This window comes from Myotis myotis, unplaced genomic scaffold, assembly GCF_014108235.1.
Source record: "Myotis myotis isolate mMyoMyo1 unplaced genomic scaffold, mMyoMyo1.p scaffold_m19_p_2, whole genome shotgun sequence".
Classification (NCBI taxonomy): Eukaryota; Metazoa; Chordata; class Mammalia; order Chiroptera; family Vespertilionidae; genus Myotis; species Myotis myotis.
The window spans coordinates 197,608,570-197,621,523 of record NW_023416324.1 but is presented as its reverse complement, the minus strand read 5'-3'; the positions used below and the strand labels follow the sequence as shown (position 1 = coordinate 197,621,523).

Genomic DNA, 12,954 nt, shown 5'->3' with positions numbered 1-12,954 from the left:
AGGCTTGGGAGGAGGAAACACTCAAGCTTAGGCACAGGCCCTGTAGAGGGTTTTTGTAGATTCAACCACTGTTGGGTTGGAGTTTGATGTGTTATAGGTTACTAATGTGATACTGATTAGCCTTCCAAGCTGTGGCTTTGGGCTAAATTATCCTGGTGTAGTGTCAATACAGCAGAGCATTTAAGTGTATCCATGGTGTGGTTAATTCAACAACCAAGTTGTTTTTGTTTTTCAGTTGCCACAGTATAGGCCCAATTACAGTAGGGGTGGGGGTCGGGGGTTGGAGATGGGGGATGGGGAGGGTGGGGACACAGAAGGGAGAAAGGGTATTACTATTTTCCAATCAAATTCTCATGCTCTTTAAATATTGGTTTTCATTAATCTTGAAATATGTACCTAGCAATCATTTAATAAAATATATTGAATTGTTTCTTTGCTTGAGATACTCATATCTTTGAGAAAGAAAAAAGCACCTAAAGTTGGAATATTATTTGAACTAAAATTTTCTGTGCTTTAAAAATGGCTAAGAAAGTTTGTCAAATCTGCGGCTTTAGAAACAGACACTTTTGTTTTGGACTTAGAGGATTTTTCTCTACTTACCCAGAAATTTTGTTAGTCTAGTTGGGTGTACCTCACAGAAATTAATTTGGCAGTTTTTCCTCAATTTCCATTCAATTAAAGTGAACAGTTCGAGAAATGATGAAGTTTATATTTACAACCTTTCCTAATAATGTTTCAGTTAAAGACTATTTGTAGTTCCACTTGAAACACACAAAGTATTTGTTTTAAGAGCAGTCTTGACATACTGAAAAGATGAAAACACTGTTACATTAAAGAGAGAAAGAAAATTTAAAAATTCAGTAAACAATTTGTATTTTATAGAAATGAAGGAAACAACTATCTACGGACTAGGGACATGCATGGTTTGAAGTTGGAAGTTAATTTGCAATTTTATACAAGAATATATTTTCTAGACATCAGTGCAAAGTTAAAGCTGTACCTGTAATAAGCTTGCTTTGCTAATCACATTTCGGCAAGCCTCTTCCAACACAACTCAAGAGTTTTGCTGCATTTCTTTCATTCCCCAAATGTCTTTTTCCCCCTTGCAGTTTAAAGCCCAACATTATGTGTAGAAACATGCATGGGAACAGTATACTCATCAAGCTTAAATAATTTTTTGTTTACTCTGATGTTGACAAACATTGGCAAAACATTAATAAACTCGGCCAAGATTTGATTTAGAAAAGATTTTTAGAAATTGGATAAGAAACAAATCTTTTAATTACCACAGTGTGTGATCATTAAAGTGACACATCAAAAGCACTTAAATGTTTGCACTATTTCCAGCTGTTTGCAGTACAAATAAGTACCTAGTATATCTGTAAAGCTTATGCAAACCAACAAATGAAAAAGGAAATCAAAGAGCCTTAGAACAAAGGTGTTAGTTTAGCGGGGTGGAGTTGAGGCACCATTCTTGCCTGTACTAGACCAAGTGGTCACTAGCTACCCTTGCTTTCTTCCTCTCTCTTCCTGTAAGCTTGATTTAACAACTGGATTTCCTCTTGGTAGCCATCCCTCTCTTGATGCTGCCTTTTACTGTTCTGCCTGTGTGCTTCAACGGTGTCTGGGATGGAGATGTTGATGTTACCATCAGGACTACTTGTGGGTAAAAAGAGAGAATACGAGGCTGTTTCTCCCAAGTCACATGAAACAAATCTGTTTTCTTTCCGTGAGTAGCGTAGGGATGGAGATCGGACCTGTGTGGAGGACTGGCTGATGTTGCTAATGATCGACACAGTGTCCAAGGCCTCTTCATTATCACAAATTTCAAGAACCTCCAAATGTATTTTTACACTGGTGTCTGCAAATGTGGATGGAGAATCTTCTGAGTTTGGTTCATGGCCAACACTTTTGGATCGATAGACTTCTATTTTCTTAGAGGCTGGGGTTATTTTCTGTCCTTCTGTGCTTACCTCATAAGTAGAAAGAGATAGTGTTTTCCCTGTAGGGGCCTGGAGAGACACCATCCCCTGGAACGCACACAAGGGAATGTCAAGGCCACCACCGGAACGCTGGGGACAAAAACGAAATGGTGATTATTGAAAACTAGTTTCTGAGATTAGGCCATTTAGAAAGTCATTTTATTCATCAAAATGGTGATTTTTTGCCAATAGAGATCTATTTCCCTAGAAACCTTTCACAGATAAGGGCTTTAAATTCCACCATCATGCAGTTTGTTCTAGGTCAAATACAACATCTAAATGAGGGCAGTCAGGAACCTTTCTTTGAGGATATGGGAGATATTTCTACTGCCGAAAGCAAAATTTGTGTATTGATGGGCAGCAGTAGATGTTTTCAAGAGAAGAATATGAGCATAAAATTAAATGCAATTTATAATCGAGAATTGCTTTTATGATTTTGCTACATAGTCAGTAACATTGAGAGGTTTGCATAGATTGAAAGCACCCCAGTCCCCCTTAGAATGCCAGAGAGAACTATGATTCAGGTTAGGTACAAAAAATATTTCAATGGTTAGGTTTGCGCACACAAAAGAGGAACCACGCTTCACTGAAACTGTGCTAGAGTATGCTTATTTTTCCACAGAGAAATCACAGTGGTTTAAGTAAACCCAGTGATCAGGAACTCCCCCAATTATCTCTGCAAAAACTTGCCTAAAAATTTAAACCTTTTTATATTTAAAACTTTGTGTATTTAACTCTTTTAAAAATTGTACTCACCATTGAGAAATATTAAGAAATGAAGAAAATAATACCAAATTTTATGATAGTCTGTACTTTATGTTGTTGATTCATACCTTTATTCTTTTAATGGGCTCCTTTTTTAATTACATGTTAGTCTCAGAAGAAGATATGCCAAACTACTAGAGCAGAGGTTCTCAAACCTAGGTCTCTAGATCAAGCATCATCAGTATCACCTTGTAACTTGTAAGAAGTGTGATTTTTGAGCTCCGTTCCACAACTACTTAATTAGAAACTCTGAGAGTGGAGCTCAGCAATCTCTATTTTATTTAATTAATTAATTGATTTTTTTGTTAATCCTCACCTGAGGATATTTTTTCCATTGAATTTTAGAGAGAGTGGAAGGGAAGAAGGGAGAGAGAGAAAAAAACAAACAAACATTGACCCATCTGTACTTTAAATAAGCCTTCCGGGTGATTCTGTGGCATGCTGTGGCTTGGGATCCTTTACTGCAACTAAAGAAATGACATAACCCTTTATTCATTCAAAAAGAAGGGGCTATAGGATGGTTAACCTATACTTTTCTACATGTGTCCCCTGTAAAGCCTGGAGATACTAACTGAGGAGTGTTAAGGGTGTTGGCTTAAGAGCGTTTTTCCTGTAGGGGAATTCGCATGAAGGCTCATGGTGTTTTGCCAATTTAGGATGCTCAATCTCCCCAGTGTGTCTGTGACTGTCCCAGTTTTAGCACTGAAATTCCAGTATCCCAGGAAATCTCTCTATCCCAAAGAAACCAGAATGGTGGGTCACCCTGTTAGCCATGGGCATTTTGTATATGGACCTAAGAGTGGCTAGAGAAAGCCCAGGACCAGGGTCCTGCTATTGGTGAATAGTTTGGATTCTCACCTACTTGGAGAATTTTTACAGGAGGATGCCTCATGCCATCATGTCTCACTCCTTGCATTTAGGGACCATGAAAAGTACAGTCTAGGACATGTGAGACATGTCACTAGGCTTTCCGTTATTCCCTATGGAGAAATCTTGAGCTCTGTTTACCTAAAAGGGAACCTGGGAACCTAACTTGAGGGCCTTGTCCTTTCATAAACTTTGAAATCTTACACTGTAAAGATCAGTTTACCCTTCTGCTGAGGCAAAGAACTTCACCAACTTCACATGTGTGATGTTGACTGAAGCAGTAGAGACAGAGGGACAATTCTTAGGTTCACTGCGATACCAGAGAATTGTTTGAGTGGCAACAACTTTTGGCAAAGGAGAAGTGACTTTTATTTATTTTTTTATACATTCATTCATGAAACATTTGCCGAGTACCTATTATGTGCACTATCCTGAATTTAAATTGGTTGTACAGATATACTATAAACTATACATATAATACATATCCTATATAATAAAAGCCTAATATGCAAATTGTCCCCTTGACTGGGAGTTCAGCCAGGGGGCAGGGCTGGCTGCGGTGTTGGCAGGTGGCCGGGGGGAGGGACCTCCCCCCCCACCCGGCAGGCGACAGCCGCTAGGGACCCTACCCATGCAGGGATTTCATGCACTGGGCCTCTATATAAAGATTTACTATACTTGATTCAAAGACTTCACAGGTAATTGGGTGAGATAGACGTGAAGAAACAAAATAAAACTTTAAGTGTCTATTAGAGATAGGAACCAAGTTTTGTGGATTTAAGTAAGGCATGACAACATCTGGTAGAAGATTTCATATAGGGTGGTATTTGAAATGGATATTAAGAATCAAGAAAAGATTTAGGTCCTGGCTGGGTATCTCAGTTTCCTAAAGCGCTGTCCTAAAATTCCAAGGTTGTGGGTTGGATTCCCGGTCAGGGCACATACAAGAAGCAACTAATGAATGTGTATAAATTAAGTGGAACAATAAATTGATATTTCTCTCTCACTCTCCCTTTCCTCTTTCTCTCTAAAATCAATCAATACATAAACATTAAAAAAGAAAAAAAAGATGCCCTGGCTGGTTTTTCTCAGTGGTTAGAGCGTCGGTCTGCAGACTAAAGAGTCCCAGGTTCGATTCCAGTCAAGGGCATGTGCCTTGGTTTCGGGCACATCCCCGGTGGGGGGTGTGCAGGAGGCAGCTGATTGATGTTTCTCTCTCATCGATGTTTCTGGCTCTCTATCTCTCTCCCTTCCTCTCTGTAAAAAATCAATAAAATATATTTTTTTAAAAAAAGAAAATGAAAAAAAGAAAAGATTTATAGTTTTAAATTTACAGTTTTAAAAGCCATTCTTTCTGAGTAATAAGTCATAAATTAAAGGGCCAACTTAAAGGTTTTCCATCCTGAGAAAACCTTTGTTATCAAAGTCAGAAATTTCTGTTTTTTAAAAAAATCAAAATTGACAGACATTTATATAATCAGAAAATCTGACTGTCATTTAATAATGTGAATTATAAATACCCCGCACAGCCTTCTTTATTCTGAAAGCTAGTTAACCTGAAAGCTGAACTTCCTTACATTACAATTTATTGGAAGAAGATTAAAAAAACCCTACATCAGAACTTAAAAAATTGTTTACAAGTTTTCTCTTTGATATAGAATGTTGCATAAACAGAGTCCTATGGATTATTATATTTAAAAAAAGAAAAATGTGCCCAGCCACTGTGGCTCAGTGGTTGAATGTGTTTTTTGGTGTGTGTGTTCTGTTTTTATTTTTAGCAGTTTTTGAGATAGACACAGGATTTTAATTTCATTTCACATTAGTCACCAGACATGTTTCAGGGCACAAAGATTCTAATAACAAGAGGCAATACAGGGTATGGGCAAGGCACACAGCCTAAAACCAATGACTATAGCTTTGGTGGTAAAAAGCTAATGGCCCACACACATTTGCCTTAATCACTATCAGAAGTCATACACTTCCATCTTGGCAGCATAGGACACTCAGATGACAATAGCTAATTAGCCTCCATGTGGAAGAGTGCACAGCATCTAATAGTACAGCAAATGTATTTATTTATTTAATTTTTTAAAATTCTATTTTTCAATTATAGTTTACATTCAACATTATCTTGTTTTAGTTCCAGGCGTACATCATAGTGGTTAGACAATGATATACTTTACAAAGTGATCCCCTCGATATTCCAGTACCCACCTGGCACCATCCACAGTTATTGCAATATTACTGACCATATTTCCTATGCTGTACTTGACATGATGTTCGCCATGGGTTTGCCATTCTATGGCCTTTATGATGTTGAGGTATGTTCCCTCTTAGCTGAGAGTTTTTATCATAACCGGGTACTGGGTTTTAACAAATGCTTTTTCTGTGTCTATTGATATGATTGCATGATTTTTATCCTTTGATTTGTTTATGCGGTGTATCATACTAATTGATTTGCGGATATTGTACCAACCTCGCATCCCAGTAATAAATCCCCCTTGATCATGGGTGGTTGAATGTTGACCTCCCAGGAGGTCAGGGTTCAATTCCCAGTTAGGGCACATCTTCAGGTTGCAGGTTCCATCCCCAGGAGGGGGTCTGCAGGAGGTAGCCAATCAATGATTTTCTGTCATCATTGATGTTTTTCTCTCTCTCTCCCTTTCCTTTCCTCTCTGAAGTCAATAAAAATATATTTAAAAAGAAAAAAGAAAAATGTGATGAGAAAACTGAGTTACCAGTGCCCAGCAGTATTGGCACATCTATTTCTAAAGCACACTTGTTAGAGCATCAACAGCATAACATGTCTTTATACCATATACCAACTTGAATCACTGATGAGCAGTTAATATAAAAGCAAATGTGATAAATAATTTTTGTGTGTGTCTGGTTTTATACATCCACATAATGCACATTTTAGTAACTCTCCCTTGCTAACCTTATCTTCAAACGAACAAACAAGCTTTACTGAGTTATCAAATGACAGCTCATTAAAATTGATATTTGAGAGTTGCATAGTGCCAGAGTTTTGCTAAGCACGAAGTCTCATTATTCTGAAATAGCACACTACATCTTTTGTTATCAAAATTATTTTGTGACATCTTTTTTCTTTCATGCATGTTTATAATAGCTGAATATATGTGCTGACACATTGTGTATATATATGTACGTGTAATACACTAGTAACATGAATATGAAATATACGTATATTTTTCTGCAAATATTGAAACATTCTTATTTAAAATGATGGTCTCCATTTGAGAGTCATAAAGGTAAAAACACAGAGACAGATTATATAGAAACAGTTCTGAGCATATATCTTTATACTATTAATCCAAAATTGGCAAGTTAGTTTTAGCAAAATAGTACATTCACTTAAGGCTAATTCAGTAGTTTTAATTTTATTGGTTATGAAAGTAATGTTTAAGTTGTTTTGGTTTTAGATTTATGTAAGAAGTATTAGTGTAAGGTTTATGCCAAATTTTGTTTGTATGTCTTTCATCAAAATCAAAAATTTGATTCAACAAGTTCATAAAAAATGTTTTCTTTAAAAGAGACTATTATTTAAGTTAGAGAAACATTGCGTTAGTGGAGGGAAAATAGGAGCTTGGACTAAGGGAGTAGGAATAGGGATAGAGATTCAGGGAGGGACCTGACAGAATTTGAGTAAAATCAGCAGAATTTTCCACCTCTTTCAGGATATGGAGGGAGGGCTAAAATGGAGAGAAATCAGAAGCTGTGAGAACAGACATTCAATTACTATTAAGTGCTAGCACTGGGCTAGCTGGTAGGCCTGTAGCAAGAATGAAGAGGCTTTCAGGTCTTAAGAGCCCATAGAATACAGAAATAACGAAGCTTGTAAACAATTACATTTTCCTGTGATTCATGCTACAGTAGATCCAAGCTGAAACATTGTGAGAATGTGGAATAATAGCACTTAACCGAGGTGGAGGGAGGGAAAAGGAGGCTTAAGAATCCTTCCCAGAGCAGAGCTCAATGTTTACAGATGAGTAAAAATACCATTTTAAGTTATAAAAGTAAATTGTAAAATAATATTAATAGTATGATCCAGTTTTCTTGTAGAAAAACACCTACCAGAAATGAATCCAGTAAATTATATGTTTACAGGCATAAAAAAGATAGATACACAGGCATACACATATACATATTGTAGGCATAGGAAAAGGTTTGAAAAAACTTTTTTCTGGAAGTAGATGGGGAAGGATTTCAACATTTATATTTTACTAGAGGCCTGGTGCACGAAACTTGTGCATAGGAGAGGGCGGTCCCTCAGCCCAGCCTGCATCCTCTTGCAATCCGGGACCCCTCGGGGGGTGTCCGACTGCCAGTTTAGGCCTGATCCCTGCAGTCAGACATCCAGCAGTCGGACATCCCTCTCGCAATCTGGGACCACTTGCCCCTAACTGCTCACTGCTCACCTGCCTGCCTGCTCAGTGTGCATCATAGCGACTGGTCATTCCAGTCATTCCACCATAATGGTCGCTTTGGCATATATATATATATATATATATATATATATATATATATATATATATATAAATTATATGCTGCTGCTGATGACTTTGCTTATGGAAATTGATTAGGTAATAGAGGGGGCAGAGAATATAAAATATTACTAGAGGTCATCAAGATACAGGGGTAGAGTAATGAATGTGGGTTGCCTATGATGGTAGTCAACCTCAGAGTTCAGTTTGGTAGTCAGTTTGGTGTTTGTGTTGCTTTTGGGATTTGTGCTGTTTGGGATTTGTTTTGCATTTGGGGTTTGTGAACATTCTATATTTGGGTTTGTGCTATTTTTAGGTTAGGAGAAAGGAGACAAACCAGATGGAGAAAAATAATTATCAGAAAGGAAAAAGGTCCTCTGGCCCTCGCCAGGCAAAAATTTATAGCACCTTCACAGTGGCCAGGGTCTGTATTAGATTCTCCGCACTTATTTTATTGAAAAAGTATTATAAACATTTGAGTCTAAGAAGCTGTCAATGTTAACATTAAGTTAAAATAAATGGAGAATTCCATTTCAAAAAAAAATAATTATAGTACTTGAGTCACAAGCTGCAATGTAGCCTATAGATTTGCAAACCATTGATAAAGTTCAAGAACAATTTCAAAAAAAGACCAAAAGTAAAAAGCAATAAAACCTAATGAGAAAATTAACATTATTGTAAGAAGGAGATAATATAAAAAACTGTTAATATTGGTTTAGTTTATTTTTATCTTTGTACTGAGTTGAACAGTGTCCCCTCCAAAGTTCACCTCCACCTACAGCCTGTGAGTATGACCTCATTTGGAAATAAGGTCTTTACAGATATAATCAAATTAAGATAAAGTCATACTGGATTAGGGTGAACCCTAATTTTGGTGACTCCTGTTCTTTTAAGGAAAGAGAAAATTGGACATAGACTGACACCGGGAAGATGGACATGGAAAGGAGACAGCAGTTGGAGTTACGCTGCCATAAACCAAGAAGAAAGGATCCTCTCTTAGAGCCTCAGAGGAGTAAGGCCCTGCCTACACCTTGATTTTAGACTTCTGACCTCCAGAAATGTGAGTCAATAGCTTTCTGATGTTTTAAGCTATCTAAGTTTGTGGTGATTTGTTATGGTTGCTCTAGGAAATGAATGTAATGTTTCATGCAAAATATTACTAAAAAACATATGTAAATAGACATTTTACAGAGTTTGATAACTGCCCATTTTCTTCTGGAGATTAGAATTGTGGCATTTCTGTTAAATCCACACAGACTGAAATCTCCTTAAAGGAAGATTCCTTGTTGCTCTTTATTTTCTCTCCTATCTATCACAGTGGCTGGCATGTGGCAACCCCTTAAAAATATGTGTTAGCCTGGCCGGTGTGGCTCAATGGTTGAATGTCAACCCATGCACCAAGAATGACCAGTTCCACTCCTGGTCAGTGCACATGCCTTGGTTGCAGGCTCGAGTTCCAGTAGGGGGCATGCAGGAGGCAGCCATCTATATTGATGTTTCTCTCTCATCAATGTTTCTATCTCTGTCCCTCTCCCTTCCTCTCTCTCTCCAAAAAAGGCAATAAAAACATAATTTAAAAATATGTATTTAGTTAGGTGAATAAATGTGTGCATGACAATGAATCTGAAACAATGACTTTGTAGGCTTTTTGGATTCCATATTTTAACTTCCTAAAGCATAAAAAATAAGATAATCTTTTTAAAATGTTGCTGCTTAAAATTCATTTTTTATATTTTAACAGTGCTATGCATTAAATGATAATAGTTACAAGTACATCAGAAGAACATATAAAAACCTATTTTTTAATAAAAATAAAATAGAATATTAGGGGACTGAATTGTGTGCAAAAGTTTAGTGCATGATAAAAAATGATAGCTTCAGAGAACATAAAACTTCTCATTTAGTACTCTGCTTTCTTCCCACTTGAAAGTCAATGAATTAGCATAAACTGTTGGGAATAATGACAATCCATTATTGTTGTATTCCTGAGTGTAGGTGGCTGGAAGCTCTTTTGTTTGAAAATGAAAAGCAGTCTCTAAATCTCAGAAATGCTTCAGGAGGAGAAAGCATGCCATGTAAACACATTAGCACAAATAATCTGCTCTGATAATTGATTCAGACTGACTGGCCTTGGGTATATTGAATCTTTTTTCTTCTTCACTTTCAGCCTCCAGGTGAATTCGGAGTGAAATTACAATATAAAAGAGTTGCTCCAAAATTTTCTCCTAACATGATGAAGTATGCTGTTGATTATCTAAATCATTCAAGAAAAATATATTGGGATAGCACATAGGATCCTAGCAATCACCAGAGGTCATGCAGTTTTAATTTCTCATTTGATATTGGGAGAACTGACAGCCCTGGATGGGAAACTGCTTGCCCAGGGTCACATCTATATATATATAAGACAAAGCGACTGTTATGCCCGAACAACCGAAATGACCAGTCAACCAGTTGCTATGACATGCAGTGACCACCAGGGGGCAGATGCTCAATGCAGGAGCTTCCCCCTGGTGGTCAGTGTTCTCCCACAGAGGGAGCATCGCTCAGCCAGAAGCCGGGCTCATGGCTGGCGAGCACAGCTGCAGCGGCAGGAGCCTCTCCCGACTGAGAGGTAGGTGGTAGAAGGTGCAGTTGGCCAGGATGAATGCAAGCGGTGCCCAGCCGTGGCTCGGGCTCCTCCCTGGCCACCTGCTGCTTGGCACACTGCTACATCCCCTGAGGGATGTTTGACTGCCAGTTTAGGCCTGATCCCTGCAGGCCAGGGTTGCTGCAAGAGAACGCAGGCCAGGCTGAGAGCGCAGGCCAGGCTCTCCCTCCCCTGTGCGTGAATTCGTGCACCAGGCCTGTTGTAGGTAATAATAGCAGGACTGGTACCAGGTCTCAGGTTTCTTAACTCCAAGTTAAGTGCTCTTTCCACTACATCATGCTGTCACTTTATAAGAAATCTGCGTTATCCCTAACCAGTTTTGCTCAGTGGATAGAGTGTTGGCCTATGGACTCAAGGGTCCCAGGTTCGATTCTGGTCAAGGGCATGTACCTTGGTTGTGGGCACATACCAGTAGGGAGAGTGCAGGAGGCAGCTGATCAATGTTTCTCTCTCATCGATGTTTCTAACCCTCTATCCCTCTCCCTTCCTTTCTGTAAAAAAATAAATAAAATATATTTAATAAAAAAAGAAAAAGAAATCTGCCTTAACCAAGAGTGGATCATGGGTTTTCTGCCCTGGAAACTAGAATTCTGTTATTAACTCATGAGCAATTCAAGAGACTGACAATTTTAATATAAATTAAGATCATACAGATTATCTCTAGATGATTTGGGTAACGTAGGCATGTAAAAGTACAGTACTTTGAGTAATAAGTCATGTTGACCGTCTAAGGTGGTTTGGGAGATAAGAGACAGGAACACTTAAAAAATAGCAGGGAGAGCAAGAACTTTGTGGAAAAAACAATTCACTAGATTTTTAATAATTTACTTTTAGAATTTTATTTTCATATATTCAACTCCCAAATATTCCTGTGTCATAGTCACCTTCATTTAAATGTTTAGTAAACCTATGTTTGCCCCACCCTGAACATTTTCTTATATACTTTTCACATCAACCATATAAAATAGAAACACTCCTCCTCCCAATATTGTAGATGACATAATTGAGTCATGGTGAGGTAACTCAAGTTAGTAAATGTCATAGTCAAATCCAAATCAAGGATAATCTGCTCTTAGCTGTTCTGCTCTTACTTCAAGTCATAGTGTTGGCAGATAAAATATGAATAACACCTCACTCTCCTAATCTACCTAGAACCTGCAAAGTCCTATGGGAACAAGAGAGTGAAGTACTGCTATAGAGTCACATACACCTACCTGCCTTTGAACTCAGTTGAGCCCCTATCCCTGTAATCCTTACCTCTCCAAGCTTCAGTTATGTCACTTGCAAAATAGGAAAAATAAATGAGCTCATGCATGTTAAATGATTAGTTGAGTGCTTCCCACAAAGTGCTCCATAAGTAATAGCTATTATTGGGAGGTGAGAGAGGAACCCATGACGTTTTTGAGATTTTTAGTGCTAGTGCCTACTAGCAGTAGTTGATATAAGGAGCTTAGGAGGATATAGGTAATGTAATGTTACTTTTAAAATCTTCACGTACTATTCAGGCAGCATATTCCTCTGCCCTATTTTATTATAATTGTCTAAATATACAAAATAAAAGCCAATGATTACTAAAGTGGATTAAAACATGATCTGACTATATACTGTCTACACAGAACTCTCTTCCAATGTAATGATAGAGGCAGGCTGAAAGTAAAAGGATGGAAAAAGATATAGCATGCAAGCATCAATCAAATAAAGCAAAAATGGCTATATTAACATCAGATAAATTAGACTACAGAGCAAAGAAAATTACTAGAGACAGGAAAGATTATTATATAATGATAAAAGAATCTATCTACCAAGAAGACAGTAATTCTGTGTATATGTCAAACAACAGAGCGGCAAAGCCTGTAAAGCAGACTGCAAAAGAGAAATAAAGAAGTGGTCAAATTCACAGTTATAGCTGTAGACTTCATCACCTTTCTCAATATAGATGCAGACATCCTTAACAAATATTTGCAAATGGTATTCAGCAGTCAATAACAAGAATTATACTCTATGACTATGTTGGGTTTATTCCAGAACAAGGCTAGTTTCCATATTCAGAAGTAAGTTGATGTGATCCACCATATTAATAGGCTGAAGAAGAAAAATCACATGATTATATGAATTGATGCAGAAGAACTATTTGACAAAATTCAACATCCATTTATTATGAAAGAACACTAGGAATAGAGAGTGA

At 37.6% G+C, this 12,954-nt stretch overlaps 1 protein-coding gene across 1 annotated transcript in view; it reads right to left on the bottom strand.

Moving 5' to 3' along the window:
* Nucleotides 1-472: 472 nt before the first annotated feature.
* Nucleotides 473-12,954, bottom strand: part of GPR149 (G protein-coupled receptor 149) — a 57,451-nt gene continuing 44,969 nt past the window's right edge. The window contains exon 4 of the mRNA XM_036350936.1: nucleotides 473-2,072. Within this exon, the coding sequence (XP_036206829.1) occupies nucleotides 1,500-2,072 (573 nt within the window). The 3' untranslated portion in view covers nucleotides 473-1,499. The remainder of the gene's footprint in view (nucleotides 2,073-12,954) is intronic.